This window comes from Pan paniscus, chromosome 2, assembly GCF_029289425.2.
Source record: "Pan paniscus chromosome 2, NHGRI_mPanPan1-v2.0_pri, whole genome shotgun sequence".
In the NCBI taxonomy this organism is placed as follows: Eukaryota; Metazoa; Chordata; class Mammalia; order Primates; family Hominidae; genus Pan; species Pan paniscus.
In genome coordinates this window covers 68,982,610-69,002,407 of record NC_085926.1, presented here as the reverse complement: position 1 = coordinate 69,002,407, position 19,798 = coordinate 68,982,610, and the positions used below count along the sequence as shown (strand labels likewise).

Here is a 19,798-nt window from a genome sequence, read left to right as displayed (position 1 = left end):
ATGGTTTTTCTTGTATCAGAATTTGTTTTTACATGTTTACATTATTTGTAGCAAATATTAAATGATAATTTAAGATTTTAATTATTGGTGCTTTTCTGTTATTAGTATTTTCATTCATATATAAGGAGTATATATCCTTATATTGCTTCAGTTTGTTTTCTGCTTATGTTATTTTTGAGATCTCCTATTGATAGCTATATTTCACATGAACGAGAAAGAGAAATGTCTAAGGAACAAAAGCATTGCTTAGGAGGGACAGATTGCTTCTACCTAATACATGTGAAAGGAAAGTGTTATAAATTCTTTAACATTAAGTCCTAGTTTTGGTTTTTACTGTGACTTTTAGATATACAAATTTAGTTGGATCTGGTATCTTTAATAGACTTCTGAGATGTAGGATGTCTTGAAGAAATGTCCTGTAAGTGCCATGTATTGAATTACTTAATTTTTAAAAAAAGTGCCAGATTCTGTTAATCAGGTTAAATATTCACAAACAAAATGCTGTGCAATAATATTTCAATTAGTAATAGCTATATACTGTAAGATATATAATAGGAGTTTGAATTCTTAGAAACCAGCACTAATTACTATCAGATATTTTTGAATTTCAGTGTATTTAAGAAGGTAAGTGATTTCTAAGTTCATCTAAACCAAACTCAGGTAAGACTTTATTTTTTTGAGTCCAAAAAGGAACCCTTCCTACTCCTTTTATACTCAAGTTTATCACCATTTGAGTAGGACCTAAGGAATTAGACATTCCAAGCATTACTTTTTGTTTAGCTTTATACTGATACATTATGGAGATTTAAAAATTCTTATGGGTTTTCTAAAATTACTTTTAGTGTGGATGGATGTATGTATGAATGAGACAGGGTCTCTCTCTATTGTCCAGGCTAGCGTGCAGTGGTGCGATCGCGGCTCACAGGGTCTCTCTCTGTTGCTCAGGCTGGTGTGCAGTGGTGCGATCATGGCTCACGGCAGCCTTGACCTCCTGGGCTCAAGCAGTCCTCCCACCTAATCCGCTCTAGTAGCTGGGACCATAGGCTCGCACCACGCCTGGCTATTTTTTTGATTTTTAGTAGAGATGAGGTCTCACTATGCTGCCAGGCTGGTCTTGAACTCCTGGGCTCAAGCAGTCTTCCCATCTTGGCCTCCCAAAGTGCTGGGATTATAAGCATGAACCCGTGTCCAGCCCTACTTTTATTTTATTTTATTTATTTATTTTTTGAGACGGAGTCTTGCCCTGTTGCCCAGGCTAGTCTGCCTCCCAGGTTCAAGTGATTCTTCTGCCTCAGCCTCCCAAGTAGCTGGGACTACAGACGTGTGCTACCATGCCTGGCTAATTTTTGTATTTTTTTGTAGAGATGGGGTTTCACCGTGTTGGTCAGGCTGGTCTTGAACTCCTGACCTCAAGTGATCTGCCCTCCTCAGCCTACCAAAGTGCTGGGATTACAGGCATGAGCCACCATGCCCGGCCTCTACTTTTATTTATTTATTTATTTTTACTTTTTGAGATGGAGTTTCACTCTTGTCACCCAGGCTGGAGTGCAAGATCATTGCATAATCTTGGCTCACTGCAACCTCCACCTCCTGGGTTCAAGCGATTCTCCAGCCTCAGCCTCCTGAGTAGCTGGGATTACAGGTGCCTGCCACCATGCCCAGCTAATTTTTGTATTTTCAGTAGAGACTGGGTTTCACCGTGTTGGCCAGGCTGCTCTCAAATTCCTGACCTCAGGTGATCCACCCACCTCAGCCTCCCAAAGTGCTGGGATTACAGGCATGAGCCACCGCGCCTGGCCTACTTTTATTTTTTAAATGCAATATGTCATATTTTAAAAAGGGTATGTGTTTCGGGTAAAGAATAATACAGAAAATAGACACTTGTGTATCCGCCACCTAGCTAAAATATAGAGGCTTTAAATTTCCTCTTTGACCTCTTTTGATTGCATCCATCTCCCTTCTTCTTTTGGTGTGTATGCAGATTATTCCAGATTTTTGCTATTACCAGGAAGCTACATAAAGTATTCTTATACATGTCGCCTAGTGCATTTATGCAAGAATTTTCTCCTCTAAGGTATACCTAAAAGTGAAATTTTCTATATCAAAGAGTATGTAGATCCCCAACTAGATATTGCCTAATTGTTTTCTCAAGGGGTTTCTCAACTTACACTCCCACTAGCTATTTGGTTGTATTTACTTTTACTCTCCTCTCAGCTGCCTAAGAGTTCTTCTTGTTCTGGATCTTCTGTGTTCCTAATACTGTTCTTGATTGTTTTTATGAGATAGAGCTGTTTTCTTTGTTATAGTGATACACCTGCATGTAAAAATGGTCTTTTTTAAAGCTAAGTGTTCTGACTTTTATGTATTCGCCTTATCCAGACAGTTGAATTTCTGAATGAAAAGCTGGAAAAAAGGGAGGCTCAGTTATTATCTCTTAGTAAGGAAAAAGCACTTCTAGAAGAAGCTTTTGATAACCTGAAAGAGTAAGTATTCTGCAAATGTGAATAATGTTACACATTTTCTGGAAGCCTGTATACTTTGTACATATTTAAGAATGTTTTCGAAATTAAAATGTTTTGTAATTTTATCATTATTGAAAGTTGTATAGCTTTCAATTATAACCCTAAAGATTACTTTTCTCTTTTGATTGTCTTTACCCTTTGCCATTGAAGAGAGTCATTTTGCAAAACTGGAAAACTCTTTCCTTTCGTTTTTAGTCTTTTAGTATTAGAGATTTAAAACATATTTAAAGAAAACTGTGTTAATAACACAGTTTTGCTATAAGGAGCTGATTGGGAAAATGTGACACTAGAAGATTCAGAATTGAAACATTGTATTTACTCTTCTCTTATTTTTGCATGTCAGATATTGGTGACATTTTCTCTTTCTAACAGGTTTTCTTTGAGGTGTTTTAAAATAAATTTAACAAGGGAAATTTCCTTTTTTTTCTTAAAAGTTAATAGGCCTAAAACTGTTCTATTTTAATAAGGTATATGTCAGAGAAAAGTTATCTTCCTTTTGAGAATTGAACTCATGTATACCTTTGGGATATATAAACACCATCCTCATTCTCAAATATTATTTTAAATTTAGTGAAATGTTCAGAGTGAAAGAAGAAAGCAGTAGCATTTCTTCCTTGAAAGATGAATTTACTCAAAGAATTGCAGAAGCAGAAAAGAAAGTTCAACTAGCCTGCAAAGAGAGAGATGCTGCTAAAAAGGTAATTGAAATTTAAAGTAATATTAATTAAACTCTATAGAGATATAGATTTTTGAGGAGTGCATTCATCATATTTTGATATTGGTAAAAAGAGAAGTAAGGTGAAAAGGATATCATCTATTAACATTTAAATTGTAGATTTTTGGCCACGTGTGGTGGCTCATGTCTATAATCCCAGCACACTGTGAGGCTGAAGTGGGTGGATCACTTGAGCCCAGGAGTTAGAGAGCAGCCTGGGTAACATGGTGAGACCCTGCCTCTACTAAAAAATACATAAAGTTAGCTGGTCATGCTGGTGTGCGCCTGTGGTCACAGCTACTCAGGAGGCCGAGGAGGGTGGATCGCTTGAGCCCAGGAGTTCAAGACTAGCCTGGGCAACATGGCGAGACCTCATCTCTACAAAAAATACAAAGATTAGCTGGCCATGGTGGTACATGCGTGTGGTCCCAACTACTCGGGAAGCTGAGGTGGGAGGATCACCTGAGCCTGGGAGGTTGAGGCTGTGGTGAGTCGTGATTGTACCACTGCACTCCAGCCCGGGTGACAGAGTAAGACCCTGTCTCGAAAAATAAAAAATGAAAAGGAAAGTTAATTTATTCTCATTTATATTTTCATATTAACACTTGCTTGTATATCTGAATTTAGGTTTTGAATATCATTTTCAAAGTTGTTTTCTTAGTCTTAGTTAACCAAGGTAGTAGATTAACTGAACAAAACTTACAGATTCTTATTGCAAATGTGATTATGGACAGCTTCTTTGGATGGGGGAGAAATGAGAACTGTACTTAGAGTGAAAGTCATTCTTTACGGTATTCACAGATTTCTTTTTTATTAGGAAATCAAAAACATAAAAGAAGAACTTGCCACTAGATTAAATAGTAGTGAAACTGCAGACCTTTTGAAAGAGAAAGATGAGCAGATCCGAGGGTTAATGGAAGAAGGTGCGTATAGTATTTGGTTGACTATGAAAAATACTGTAAGAACAGGAAAAGTACTTGCCACATAACTAGCTGATGCTTCCTAATTAAAAATACTGAAAGCAAGGAGGGTTTGGACGTAAACCATAGAAATAGGTGACAGTTTATGGAAGAATGAGGAATAAGATATATTGAGACAGAGATACGTGTTTCTAGCTTTTGTTTTTTGGAAGTAAAAAGAAAAATAAGTCCCTGTAAAATAGACAGAAATTTGTGCTGCCCTAAGAAAACTTTAAACAGGTCTTAAGAGCCTGTCATTTAAACCAAGACATTCAAAGTGTATAACTCTGGGATTTATGTAATATCTGAATACCTAGCTTGAGTACTGTATGATACTGTCTTTTTCTGACATTTGATAGTGAATTTTTCATTGTATTAATTTTTAAATTATTAAGCACTTTTGTCTCTGAAAAGATTTAAAATAAACAGGGTTGGCTGAGTGTGGTGGCTTATGACTGTAATCTCAGCACTTTGGGAGGCAGAGGTGGGTGGATCATTTAAGGTCAGGAGTTCGAGACAAGCCTGGCCAACATGGTGAAACCCCGTCTCTACTAAAAATACAAAAATTAGCCAGGTGGTGGTGGTGCGTGCCTCTAATCCCAGCTACTCAGGAGGCTGAGGCAGGAGGATTGCTTGAGCCTGGGAGGTGGAGGTTGCAGTGAGCCAAGATCACGCCACTGTACTCCAGCCTGGGCGACAGAGTGAGACTTTGTCTCAAAAAAATAAATAAATAAAATAAAATTAATAGCATTACAGAAATTAAAGATCTATTCATTGAAATAAATCATTACAAATGGATACTGAATTAATTTCTTCATGTAATATCCTGGGAGAGAGGAGGCTTTGGAAAACGTGGTCAAGTGAATCTCTCTTTTTATTTCTCTTGTTAATTAAAGTTTTTGTAGTTATAAGAGTAATACTTGCTACTTGTAGAAAGTTTTGAAGTTATAGGAAAGTATATGAATAAAGAGGAAAAGTAGATTATAATCCAATATTATAAGGAACTATTAATTTTTTCTAGTTTTAATGTATTTTTTAATGCATTTTTAAACATATTTAAGATCATATATTTAATTTCCAATCTTCTTTCTCTTACATCTCTCTATGCCGTTAAATGCTTTTTATCATTATTAGTGGCTGTATTAAAGTCCATTATATGGGTATACCATAATATGTTTTACTATTTCTAGTGTTGTACATTTATTTTTATAATGTTAATATTATAGTTAGTGGTAGGATGAATGTTTTTGTGCTTAAATCACTGAACTTAAGTAAATTTCCAGAGAAAGGGTAGCGTTTGAGAACAGTTGGAAGCAGTCATTTCATTTGAAAGTTAGCTTTATCCAACTTTTTCATTTATTCAACTAATATTTATTGAATAGTTAGTATGTCAGATATTATGTTTGATACAATAATAAATATGACACTCTGTCCTTTAGGGGCTTAGTTCAGTGAGAGGGAAATATAGGAACACAGATAATGATAAAACACAATTCTAAGCACTAAAATAGAAAAATGAAGGAACTGTTGTTATAATTATTTTCTCAAGATGTCTTGAAGTCATTAACTGCCTTGCCTTAATCAGAGACTGAGGGAAAGGCTAACTGCATGGTTTTCTTATTTTAAAAGAGTTATTTGAAATATTAATATCGAATGTTACTATTTTGTAATTTAGTAATTTTGTCAGAGAATGAACTGATGTCTTCTTTTGCTTAATGAACCTTTTTACAGAGAAAATAGAGCAATTTCACATGGGAGTATTTTATATTCACAGAGTATTTACATTTCACAAAAGGGTATTATATATTGTTTCCACGTGCCCCAGAAAATTTTTTTTTTTTTTTTTGAAACAGAGTCTCACTGTGTTGCCCAGGCTGGAGTACAGTGGCATGATCCCGGCTCACTGCAACCTCCGCCTCCCAGGTTCAAGCAATTCTCCTGCCTCAACCTCCCGAATAGCTGAGACTATAGGTACCCGCCACCATGCCTAGCTAGTTTTTGTATTTTTAGTAGAGATGGGGTTTCACCATGTTGGCCAGGCTGGTCTTGAACTCCTGACCTCTGGTGATCCGCCTGCTTCCCAAAAGTGCTGGGATTACAGGCGTGAGCCACTGCACCCGGCCAGTATTTTTAAAACTTAAAGCTAAAGAGCTGTAAAACTCAAAGCTGAAAGCACACTACAATGAATACCTGATTACTTCATCACCTAGATTCATCAGGTGTTAACATCTTGCCACAACTCTTCCATATCTTTCTGCACATACATACACTACCCTTTTGTCAACTCATTTGAAAGGAGGTTACAAATACCATAACATTCTGCTCCTAAATTCTTCAGTCTACATCTCCCAAGGGCAAGTACGTTTTCCTTGACAGGTACATCATAGTCAAACCTAAGAAATCAGCATTAATTCAGAAGTGTAATCCAGCATGTATTTTAATATTAATCCTAGTTGTCTCTAAAAGTGTCTGTTATAATTGATCATTTGTTCTGCCCCAGGATCCAAAGTTTGCCCATTGCATTTGATTGTTATGTCCTTTTAGTCTTCCATCAGTCTAGGACAGTTCTCTCTTCTTTATGTCTTTGAGGACTCTGTAGAGTCTAGGGCACTTGTCCCACAGGATGTCCCACCCATGTTCGGGAATTTGTTACTTTCTTCATGATGAGATTTAAATTAGATTTAGTTCATATTTCTAGTAGGAAATATCTAGGTGATATTGAACAACTATATCACATCAGCAGACACATATTGTCAGGCTGTACTACAATTGGTGATGCCAAAACTGAATGCTTAGTTAAGGAGTTGACTGCCAGATTTTTCTCTTTAAAATTAGTAGGTGATATATGAGAGTGATTCTTTAAGACCGTGTCAATATCCAGTTTCCCAACAACCTTTTACCCAATAATTTTAACATTCATTGATGATTCCTGTCCAAATTAGTTGTAACATTGTGGGTTACAAAATTGTAATTTAAAAAAATTCTATTCTTTTATGTTACTGATTAGATAAAACATTCTATTGAGATTTTTAGGGAATAGTTATCATTTGAGTTTATACTTCTTTACCATCACCAGGAGAAAAACTTTCAAAACAGCAGCTGCACAATTCTAACATCATCAAGAAATTAAGAGCTAAAGACAAGGAGAATGAAAATATGGTTGCAAAGCTGAACAAAAAAGTTAAAGAGCTAGAAGAGGAGTTGCAGCATTTGAAACAGGTGAATAGCAATCATAATTCTCTACATATATATTGTTATTACTTCCTGTATGAACAGTTGGCCATGGTTATGGAGCATTTGAAAAGATTTAATGGGGTATATCACGTAAGAAGGATTTTTCAAACAATAGATAAATGATAAGATTTTTTAGCCGAGTGGGGTGGCTCACGCCTGTAATCCCAACACTTTCGGAGGCTGCGACAGGCAGATCACTTGAGGCCAGGAGTTTGAGACCAGCCTGGCCAACAAGGCGAAACCCTGTCTCTGCTAAAAATATTGCACCAACCTAATACAAAAATTAGCCGGGCGTGGTGGTGCACATCTGTAGTCCCAGCTACTTGGGAGGCTGAGGCACGAAAATTGCCTGAAGCTGAGAGGCAGAGGTTGCAGTGAGCCAGAACATTCCACCCTGGGCAATAGAGCGAGACTTTGTCTCAAAAAAATATATATTTTTCTCCATTATTATAGATTCCTGGAATACAGTTATGTACCATGGTATTATTTCTTGAAAAATACTTTTGTCTGTTTTTATAACATATAGGTCCTTGATGGCAAAGAAGAGGTTGAGAAACAACATAGAGAAAATATTAAAAAACTAAATTCCATGGTAGAACGCCAAGAGAAAGATCTTGGCCATCTTCAGGTAGACATGGATGAACTTGAAGAAAAGAACCGAAGTATTCAGGCTGCCCTGGATAGTGCATACAAGTAAGAAAATGAACAAATATGCAACCCATTTAGAATGAATTAACAGAGTAGGATGTTGAAGAAATACTTTTTCTATTATCTGATCACTGGCAACATTTATAAACTCAATCTAATTTTTTAAGAGAACTTACTGATCTTCACAAAGCCAATGCTGCAAAGGATAGTGAGGCACAGGAGGCTGCTCTGAGCCGTGAAATGAAAGCTAAAGAAGAACTTTCTGCAGCATTAGAGAAGGCCCAAGAAGAAGCCCGTCAGCAGCAAGAAACATTAGCCATTCAAGTAAGCAATGGATGATGAATTAGAGTAGTTTTAAAAATATTTGTTTATGCTTCTACAAATTAAACAATTAGCTGGTTTGAATCAAACAATGTAGTGATAAATGTGTTAGATTTCAGAGTACTGGATTCTGCTAAATTTAACCAGTTGTGTTTTTTAAAACTGTTAAAGTAATGCTTATGTGATACCAGTATTGTTTAATTTTTTTGAGTTTTAGACCCATTTGAGAGTATTAATAAAAGCTAGGAACCCTCTTACAAGAGAAGAGCAAAAATGCACATACATATTGCATATAATTTTGAGAGAATCCATTTAACTCCTGAGCTCATTCATAACATCTGTGGGAGTCCAAGGACCTCAGATGAAGTAGGAAAAACAAAATTTGTGAGGCTTTGTCTTATCAAATCATCAGTTGATGAGCATATGGGTTATTTATACTTTGTGATTATTATCAATAATGCTGCTTTAAATATCCATGCACAAATTTTTGTGTGAACATATATTTTAAGTTCTCCTAGATATATATCCTTAGGTCATATGGTAACTCTATATATTTAACTTTTTGAGGAACTGGCAAACTTTTCCACAGTGGCTGCATTACTTACATTCCCACCAGCAATAGGTGAGGGTTTCAGTTTCTCCACATCCTTGCCAAGATTTATTATTGTCTGTTTTTAAAAGTATAGCCTTTTTAGTGTGTGTGAAGTGGTAACTGAGTATGGTGTTGATTTGCATTTTTTTTTTTCAATTTATATATATTTTTTGAGACAGAGTCTCACTCTTGCCAGACTGGAGCGCAGTGGCACAATCTCAGCTCACTGCAACCTCCGCCTCCCGGATTCAAGCAATTCTCCTGCCTCAGCCTCCTGAGTAGCTGGGACTACAGGCAGGTGCTACCATGCCTGGCTAATTTTCTTTTTTTGTGAGACAGAGTTTCGCTCTTGTTGCCCAGGCTGGAGTGCAATGGCGCAATCTCGGCTCATTGCAACCTCCACCTCCCAGGTGCAAGTGATTCTCCTGCTTCAGCCTCGCGAGTAGCTGGGATTACAGGTGCCCACCACCATGCCCGGCTAATTTTTGTTTTTTTTTAGTAGAGACGAGGCTTCACCATGTTGGCCAGGCTGGTGTTGAACTCCTGACCTCTGGTGATCCACCTGCCTCCGCCTCCCAAAGTGCTTGGATCACAGGCGTGAGCCACCATGCCTGGCCACCCTGCTAATTTTTTTTTGTATTTTTAGTAGAGACGGGGTTTCAACGTGTTAGCCAGGATGGTCTCAATCTCCTGACCTCGTGATCCGCCTGCCTTGGCCTCCCAAAGTGCGGGGATTACAGGCGTGAGCCACTACGCCTGGCTGATTTGCATTCTCTTAATGACTAATGATGTTGGATGTCTTTTCATTTGCTTATTGGCCATTTATGTATCTTCTTGGGAGAAATTAATTAAAATATTCAAATCCTTTACACATTTTTAAATTGGGCGGTTTGTCTTTTTATTGTTATTATGAGTTCTTTGTATAATCTGCATACTAGACCTTTATCAGATATAGGATTTGTCAATATTTTGTGCCTCTCTGTGGGTTGTCTTTCTTTTTCTTGATAGTGTCCTTTGATGCCAAAAGTTTTTAATTTTAACAAAGTCTAGCTTATCTATGTTGTCTTTTGTTATTTGTGCTTTTGGCATCATATTTAAGAAACCATTGCTTAATCCAAGTTTATGCAGATTTTCATCAGTTTTCTTCTAAGAGTTTTGTAGTCTTAGCTCTCACATTTAGGTCTTTTGCATGTGGATATCCAGTTGTTGCAGGACCAGTTGTTGAGAAAACCATTTTTATTGACTCCTATGCCCTTTTGATTTAATTTTAAATTTTGTATATGTAAAACATTTACATGATTCCAAAGTGAGAGCAAAATCTATTCAGACATTTACTTCCAATTTAGCTGCTCCCCATTTCCTCTCTTTGCCTGTAGGTAACCATTTTATTAGAGTTTGGCTTATCTTTTCAGTGTTTCTATTGGCAAAATGCAAGAAAATATATGTATCTATATATTTACATGTTCTGCATACATACACATTCGCTTATACACCTATTTCTGTCTCCTACATCCTTTTTACATAAATGACAGTTTATTATTCACACTGTTTTATAACCTGTTTTATTTTCTTAGTAAAATATCCTGATGATCACTCTAGTAAAACATAGAGGTTTTAAAAAAATATCTTTTTACAGTTTTATAATACTTCATTAGGTGAAGGATTTTCAGCTCTTTCTTATTGATAGATTATACACCTATTTCTATCTCCTACATCCTTTTTACGTAAATGATAGTTTATTATTTATACTGTTTTATAACTTGTTTTATTTACTTAGTAAAATATCCTGATGATCACTCTAGTAAAACATAGAGGTTTTTAAAAAATATCTCTTTACAGTTTTATAATACTTTATTAGGTGAAGTATTTTCAGCTATTTCTTATTGATGGATATTTGGGTTATTTTCAGTATTTTGCTATTATAAGTCATGCCATGGTCCATATATCCTTTGTGTTTCTGCTACTCTATTACTGGGATAGATAAAATATCAGTAATTTAAATTTAAAATACGTTAGAATAATAATAATACAGAAAAATTGGGGGAATGGGAGATAGAGCATATATGAGTTACCATGCATAAATCCATCACTTTTTCCAAGTACTGTCAGTTTTGTGTGTTAGTGTTTTATTCTATTCCCATATATGTGTTTTTCATAATTGATGTCTTACATGTTATTTTATAGTTTTTCCATTTAATAGTATATTAGAAATTTTTTTTACATGTTTTATACATTTATTGTAATTTTTAATGGTTATATTCATGTTGTATCGACATTTGCAACTATAGATTACTAGTGATGGAGATTTAGAATATTTCCAGTTTTGTTTTTGCTAGCCTATTTAATACTGTAGGGGATATCCCTGTGTATTTACGTATCTGCTTTCTTAGAGTAAATTCCCAAGACTAGGATGGCCCGGTGAAAGATGTGAGAAGTTTGATGATTCTTTAAACATATTATAATGTTTTCCAAAAAGGCTATGGTAGTTTATAATGTATGCTCCTGCATATGAGTGGAGCCCCCAGCTTTTATAATCCGTATAGCACCTATCACTTTCTGTGTGATGTGGCAAATATTTATGGACGCACTGTCTTTTCTCCAATATTGTATGGTAATGGCTATGCCTTATACATATTTGTTTGCGTTTCTTTGCCTTAACAGAATGCTTTTCTAAGTAAACATTGAATATACATACAGTTTTGGAATTGCTTGATGAATGAGAGATGTGATAATCATATGTAAAAGTTCATTGGAGAGTATGAAATAGTATACATGAACAATGTTGACACAACACAAAATACGTAGTTAGTGGGAAGTTATAGATAATACTGTACCATTGTTTGTGAATGTATTGTTTCTCCTCCTACAGGTGGGGGACCTTAGGCTTGCATTGCAGCGTACAGAACAAGCAGGTGCCAGAAAGGAGGATTATTTACGCCATGAGATCGGTGAACTTCAGCAGGTACTGTCACAGTTTTCCGAAACACAAATCCAAGAAGTATGTGTTTTTCTAGAAATAAAAGAATTCCTCAGTGGGATAATGTTCATGGAATTGAGAGGATTACTGTCACACTTAGCATTTGCTGAATTTTTGTGGCTTGTGTGAATAAATCAGAGTGGGCACCTTAAAAATTATACAAGGAAATTCCTTATTTTGTTTTATAGAAAATAATGTTATGATAGATTTGTTATATGTATTCAGTATTGCTTTTCCATTTGTAATCGCTTATTAGTGATTGTGAGTCTTTGATTACTGTGGGACAGGTAATAGTTCCCGGTTTCTATGCCTCTGTTAATTTTCAGTCATTTATAACATGCAGAGGAAAAGGGAGAGAAAATACAATTTAGGTTGATTTTTCAGTTTTTATAAATACTTAGAAATATTTGGATGAGGAGGCAACTACTAAGAGGTTTGGATGAACTCTTTTTTAACCTTCAGGTAATTGAAGACTATCTTAGAAACGCTTTTTAAAGAAGCACTTATTTATTTATTTATTTAATTTCTTTAATTTGAGACAGAGTCTTGCTCTGTTGCCCAGGCAGGAGTGCAGTGGCACAATCTTGGCTCACTGCACCCTCTGCCTCCTGGGTTCAAGCGATTCTCCTGCCTCAGCCTCCCAAGTAGCTGGGATTACAGGCGTGCACCACCATGTCCAGCTAATTTTTGTATTTTTAGTAGAGATGAGGTTTCACCATGTTGGCCAGGCTGGTCTTGAACTCCTGACTTCAGGTGATCCACCCACCTCAGCCTCCCAAAGTGCTGGGATTACACACATGAGCCACCGTGCCTGGCCAAAGAAGTACTTATTTAGATACTGTATTACACAATCTAACTCTATTGGAAGGATTGAACAGTTAGAAAAATAATTAAGGGCTGGGCATGGTGGTTCATGCCTATAATCCCAATGCTTTGGGAGGCTGAGGCAGTCAGATTGCCTGCTCAGGAGTTCGAGGCCAGCCTGAGCAACATGATGAAACCTCGTCTCTACAAAAAAATACAAAAATTAGCCAGGTGTGGTGGCGTGTACCTGTAGTCCCAGCTGGGAGGATCGCTTGAGCCTAGGAGGTTGAGGCTACAGTGAGCCAAGATTGTGCCACTGCACTCCAGCCTGGGTGACAGAGCGGGACCCCGTTTCTAAAATTAATAATAATAATTAAAAAGCAAATTATTTTCTCTTGGAAAAATAATTTTCCAGGAACCTCTCAAAGTTCAGGTTTGCTAGTGTTTTTAATGTTTTTATTGCTGTCATTGGTAATGACTTAAGAATTTCATGATTCAGAGACTCCAGGAAGCAGAGAATCGAAACCAGGAACTGAGTCAAAGTGTTTCATCAACAACAAGACCATTGCTTCGACAAATAGAAAATTTGCAAGCAACCCTGGGATCCCAGACATCGTCGTGGGAGAAATTAGAGAAGAATCTTTCTGATAGGCTTGGTAACTGCTTTAGTTTTTATGCTCGATGCAGAAGCTCTTCCATCTTGTTTATAGAATTAGAATAATGGTATGAAATTGAAATTCATTTGATCTGATAGTTACATTTTGTGTCTAATATGTAGATTTTTACATTTTCTCTTTTTCTACATGTATTTTTAATACCTTTATTATGTCTCTTTCAAACCATTTTTTCCCATTACACAATGGTATCAGATACTGGCTAAAGTACTTCCATGTCATTCTTTCATTCAGTTCTTTTTTTTTTTTTTTTTTTGAGATGGAGTCTCACTCTGTCACTGAGGCTGGAGTGCAGTGGCGCGATCTCGGCTCACTGCAAGCTCCGCCTCCCAGGTTCACACAATTCTCCTGCCTCAGCCTCCTGAGTAGCTGGGATTACAGGCATCTGCCACCATGCCTGGCTAATTTTTTGTATTTTTAGTAGACTGCTGCACTCGATTTTTTTTTCTTGTCCATTGCTAAATCTGACCCCTTTGTAGCTTGTCTGCAGTAGTGTGGGAGGTAGAGATCATATATGATTCTCATCACTGGTAGAATTCCAAGAGCGAAAATAGGTCTAAGGAGAGTCAAGATCGACCTTAGAAGAGACATACTAGGGAGTCTTAAGATTCCATATTCTGGTAGGGCGCGGTGGCTCACACCTGTAATCCTAGCACTTTGGGAGGCCGAGGCAGGTGGATCACTTGAGGCCAGGAGTTCAAGACCAGCCTGGCCAACATGATGAGACCCCCGTCTCTACCAAAAATACAAAAATCAGCTGGGTGTCATGGCGCATGCCTGTAATCCCAGCTATTTGGGAGGCTGAGGCAAAGAATCACTTGAACCTGGGAAGCAGAGGCTGCAATGAGCTGAGATTGCGCTACAGCACTCCAGCCTGGGTGACAGAGCGAGACTCCATCTCAAAAAAAAAAAAAAGATTCCATATTCTGCTTCTTTACAGTCATGCCCTAGGTTGCCCTTCTGTGATGTTAATAAAAAGAAAAGTATTATTCTAAAATGTTTCCCTTCAAGCACAGACAGGTAGTGTATGTATATTATAGGTATCCCAGAAGCTAGCAAATTCATGAAAAATTCATGTATGCCTTCTACGCCTGACACTAACTGTAATTTGAGAAATCACAGTGTAGTGATAAAATCAGACCTAAATATGAGTCAGGAGACATGGACTCAGGGTATTCTGTTTTGAATCATCCAGCAAAACAGTGTGGAACAAGTCACTTATATTGTTCCAACTATCTCTGTGCTATTCCTTGTGAATCGGGGGGGTGAACTAGATTAGTGACTTTCAAATAGTATTCAGTGGACTCTTAGATACCTTTGGGGCTGCTGTCATGGTGAGAGGGAAGCTTGATAAATAAGAGGCTGGGCTTCTCTAGCTGCTTTAATGAAAATAGGGCCTCCTTTGTCTATCTTTTTTTATTGGAGTTCCATGAAAGATTTGGTCTAGAAAAAGATTCATTTACTTAAAAAAATGAACTGAACTAGATAAACCTTCATATATATTTAAATTTATAGGTATAAGTGTTAGGTCTGTCGTTTATCTCTGACAGCTTTTGAGAGCAATGTGCTATGAAATATGAGACATCTGAAAATGATCTTTTGAAATAAATATTTAGCAATAAATGAATGCTAGAAACTGGTACTTTTGTGGTTTTTAGACTGAAGTCTACATACCCTCAGCAATGTGTGGTATTGTGCTAGCATATAGGCAAAGCCACAGGGCAAACATACCAAGGAATGCTATTAAAAAGACCATAGCTATGCTGTGGAGCAGAGTGTAAAATGTGAAATAGAGGTATTACTAGCTCTACTTTGGTGGAGAAAAAATACGAGAATTCTTACCTATGTTAAATCTCAGAATCTTACCCATTGCTCTTTTTTTCAATTGAAAATTTTTATTGATATAATGTAGATTCATGTGCAGTTATAAGAAATAATATAGAAAGGTCCTTTGCACACATTGCCTAATATCTCCAAGTATTAAAATCTTACAAAATTAACGTATAATATCACAACCATGGTATTGACATTGATACAATGTACTGATTTTATTCAGATTTCCAAAGTTTTATTGGTACTCATTTGTGTATGTGTGTGTGTGTGTATTAAGTTCTAAACAACTACACCACATATCCATTACCATAGTCAAGATATTGAACAGTTCCAACACTATTGAGTCCTTCCTGTTAGCTTTTTTCTTTTTTTCTTAGCTGAAGATAATCACTGTTAATGTTACCCTTTTGGAAACACACCTACCACTCTCTCAACCCTTCCTCCCTTGTCCCAAATCTCTGGCAATCACTAATCTGTCCTCTGTTTCTAAAATTCTGTCATTTCAAAAATGTTACATAAATAAAATTATACAGTGTATGACATTTTGGGTTTGGCTTTTTTCACTCAGTGTAATTCCCAGGAAGAGGTTCACACAGTTGTTTTTGTATCGGTAGTTTAGTCTTTTTATTGCTGAGTGTTATTCCATAGTATGTACCATGTATATTTAACCATTCACTGCACAAGGGACGTCCAGGCTGATTCCAAGCTCTGGCTATTACAGATAAAGCTACTGTGAATATTCATGTACAGGTTTTAGTGTGAACCTAAGTTTTCATTTCTCTGGATAAATGCCCAAGTGTGCAATTGCCAGGTCATGTTTAGTGTTTTTAAGAAAATGCCAAACTGTTTACAAAGTGGCTGTGTAAGAGTAATCTAGTTTCTTCACACCCTTGCCAACATTTTGTGTCGTCCCTGTTTTTTCTTTTAGTTACTCAGACAGCATGTAGTGATATCTCATTATGATTTTAATTTGTATTTTTTCCCTAATGGCTAATGTTATTGAACATCATTTTATGTCCTTATTTTCCATTTGTACATTCTCTATGGTGAAATTTCTGTCTATGTCTTTTACCCATTTTCTAACTAGATTGTTATATATTCCTGATACTAATCCTAGATATATGGTTTGCATTTATTTGCTCTCACTCTGTAGTTTGCCTTTTCATCCTCTTCACATAGATTTAAAAGTTGAAAATTTTGAAGCAGTTTGTCAGTTTTTCTTTCTATGGCTCTTGCTTTTTGTGTCAAATCTGCCTTGTTCTAGATCCTGAAGACTTTCTCCTCTGGTTTTTCCTAAAAGTTTTATAGTTTCATGTTTTACATATAAGTCTATGATCCATTTTGAGTTAATTTTCGTGAATGATGTGATGTGTAGGCTTTTTGGTTTTTTTGCATATAGCTGTCCAATTGCTCCAGGACCATTTGGTGATCCACTACTCTTTTAATGCATGACTCCATTTTGAAATTAAAATACTTTTGGAAAAGAGTGATAAAGCAGGTATAAGTTAAGATTGGTTCATTTGTCTCAGTAGACAGTCCTGCCTTAGGCAATAAATAGTTATCAGTTTTAAGTGTGGCTACTTGCATCATTAAATGTTTGAAATCAGAATTGACTTGGTATTTTGGTCTCTGGGCTGTATGTGTATGTGATTTTTTTTTCTGTCCTGTAATCAGGTGAATCCCAGACCTTGCTGGCAGCAGCAGTTGAGAGAGAACGTGCAGCTACAGAAGAACTCCTTGCTAACAAAATTCAGATGTCTTCCATGGAGTCACAGAATTCTCTTTTAAGACAGGAAAACAGTAGATTTCAAGCCCAGCTAGAATCAGAGAAAAATAGGCTGTGTAAACTGGAGGATGAGAACAATAGGTGAGCATGGTTTCTGAGTGATATTTTTGGTAGTTCCATGACATCCTAAAGCACTTTTTAAAAGTATGTTGTTGGGCCGGGCGCCGTGGCTCACGCCTGTAATCCCAGCACATTGGGAGGCCAAGGCGGGCGGATCACTTGAGGTCAGGAGGTGGAGACCAGCCTGGCCAACATGGCGAAACCTACTCTCTCCTAAAAATAAAATTAGCCAGGTGTGATGGTGTGCGCCTGTAATCCCAGCAGCTCGGAGGCTGAGGCATGAGAATCGCTTACACCCGGGAGGCGGAAGTTGCAGTGAGCCAAGATCCCACCACTGCACTCCAGCCTGGGTGACAGAGTGAGACTCGGTCTCAAAAAAAAAAATAAATTAAATAAGTAAATAAACAAAGTATGTTGTTGGCTTTTAGCTTCAGGGTACCAAGAACTAAATGTAATCACTTTTAGCATTTAAAGTTAGGGTTATTAGTAATAGGATATTATGGCCGGGTGCTGTGGCTCACGCCTGTTATCCAGCACTTTGGGAGGCTGAGGCAGGTGGATCACCTGAGGTTAGGAGTTCAAGACCAGCCTGGCCAACATGGTGAAACCCTGTGTCTACTAAAAATACAAAAATTAGCCAGGCATGGTGGCAGACGCCTGTAATTCCAGCTACTTGGGAGGCTGAGGCAGGAGAATTGCTTGAACCTGGGAGGCAGAGGTTGCAGTGAGATTGCACCATTGCACCCCAGCCCGGGCAGCAGAGCGAGACTCCGTCTCCAAAAATAATAATAATAATAAAGTAATAGGATATTATAACAAGAAGATAGTACTGGGATTCATTGTCATGTAGATTGTTGAGATTGTGTGGCATGTTTTGTATTTATTTTTTTTTCCAGGGAAAGGATTTGTACCTTTAATCAGATTTTTTAAAGGGGCCTATAACACCACAAAATAGTTTTGAGACTACTCTTTGGAGTTACTTTTATATTACAAGGATTTTAGTAGCATAATTTAAGTCTTTTCTAAATAAATTTCTGGGTTCTTGGAAACCATGGGGTGTAAAATCCATCTATCCGAGATTATATTAAGGCAATGGTTAGTATTTTTTACCCTCTGTTCTTCCTTGGAAATTTTACTTTTTAAAAAAATGTCAAGTAAAAATGATTTCTAAAGTAAAATATCTGAACTTTTAGAAACATTTTCATAGAACTCCCTAATAAGCTTTGTGGAATCTGAGCATATTATAGGATGATGGTACTCAAAATTATTTTTATAAAGTCTCTTTTTAAATGAAATCTTAACCCAGAGCACCAATAAATAAAATGCACAGAAGTGGAGCTTTTTCACTTTTGGTTTGGTTTCTGAGTGAAACTCAGATGGGATCTGGAACACACTGTTGGAAAATCACTGATGTCAAGCTGGTAATAAAAATGATTTCTCAATATGTAGCTGGAGTTAATAAAGTACTGAGTTTTTAATAGTCTATACTATCATATTTTTCATTTTCTGTTTTTTTAAATTCTGCCTTGTTTAATAGGTACCAGGTTGAATTAGAAAACCTAAAAGATGAATATGTAAGAACACTTGAAGAGACGAGGAAAGAAAAGGTATTTCTCTTCGTGACCACTCACCTCTTAGGGCATACGTTAGAGAATGGTTGGGGATGGCAGCAAATTAATGAGATAACAAGATGAAATGGGTGATGCCACTGCTTTTGGAACTTGGTCTTTAGTAGGAAAACAAATATGAGTTTATACTTTATGCTTCTAACTTTGAGATTGACTTATCATGGCATGAATTACTATCACAGAAATTGTCTAACTTTATTTCTCTCTATTAGACATTGTTGAATAGTCATTTAGAAATGGAAAGAATGAAAGTTGAACAAGAAAGGAAGAAAGCCATTTTTACTCAAGAAACAATAAAAGAAAAGGTATTGAATTTTGTTTTTGTTTGTTTGTGGTGTAACCATTTAGTAGATGCTGCGATTAATCATTGCTTTTTAATTTTAGCTATGCTTTATAACAAACTTGTCCAACCTGTGGCCCTGGTTGGCATGTGGCCCAGGATGATTTTGAATGAAGCCCAACACAAATTTGCAAACTTTCTTAAATCATCATGAGATTTTTTTCTTTTTTCTTTTTTTTTTTTTTTTTTTTAGTTCATCAGCTATTGTTAGTATATTTTATGTGTGGCCCAAGACAATTCTTGTTCTTCAAATGAGGCCCAGGGAACCAAAAGATTGGACATCCCTGCTTTATAAGTATCATTTTTTTAATGTCTAAAATCAACATAGTGATGAATTCTAGTATTATAATCAGTGTCCTGCTCAGAGTGGACCCAAAGTAATTTTGAGTTTATCCAAAGAGATCTATGATTTCTAGGACTTGAAATATAAAACCTCTTGCCCTTTTTTAAAATGAATTTAATTGTCTGTCACTGAAACCAGCGCACATCATTTGGTCTATAGGCACTTAAGGAGTAAGTCTGGCTTGTTTTCTTTCTGGTTAATGAGGGTAATTTTTCTGAAATGAGTTTTGTGAGGCTGAGCATGGGGACTCACATCTGTAATCCCAGCACTTTGAGGTAGGTGGATCACTTGAGGCTAAGAGTTCAAGACCGGCCTGGCCAACATGGCAAAACCCCATCTCTACTAAAAATACAAAAATTAGC

The 19,798-nt window shown here is 36.7% G+C and overlaps 1 protein-coding gene across 4 annotated transcripts in view; it reads left to right on the top strand.

Moving 5' to 3' along the window:
• Positions 1 to 19,798, top strand: part of TMF1 (TATA element modulatory factor 1) — a 39,273-nt gene that overhangs the window by 7,536 nt on the left and 11,939 nt on the right. For all 4 annotated transcript variants that reach the window (XM_008963964.6, XM_008963962.5, XM_055110133.2 and 1 more), the window contains exons 3-13: positions 2,380 to 2,483; positions 3,094 to 3,220; positions 4,055 to 4,160; positions 7,273 to 7,415; positions 7,957 to 8,123; positions 8,246 to 8,402; positions 11,861 to 11,953; positions 13,272 to 13,428; positions 16,954 to 17,146; positions 18,663 to 18,732; positions 18,966 to 19,058. In XM_008963964.6, coding sequence (XP_008962212.2) covers positions 2,380 to 2,483; positions 3,094 to 3,220; positions 4,055 to 4,160; positions 7,273 to 7,415; positions 7,957 to 8,123; positions 8,246 to 8,402; positions 11,861 to 11,953; positions 13,272 to 13,428; positions 16,954 to 17,146; positions 18,663 to 18,732; positions 18,966 to 19,058 — 1,410 coding nt within the window. The remainder of the gene's footprint in view (positions 1 to 2,379; positions 2,484 to 3,093; positions 3,221 to 4,054; positions 4,161 to 7,272; positions 7,416 to 7,956; positions 8,124 to 8,245; positions 8,403 to 11,860; positions 11,954 to 13,271; positions 13,429 to 16,953; positions 17,147 to 18,662; positions 18,733 to 18,965; positions 19,059 to 19,798) is intronic.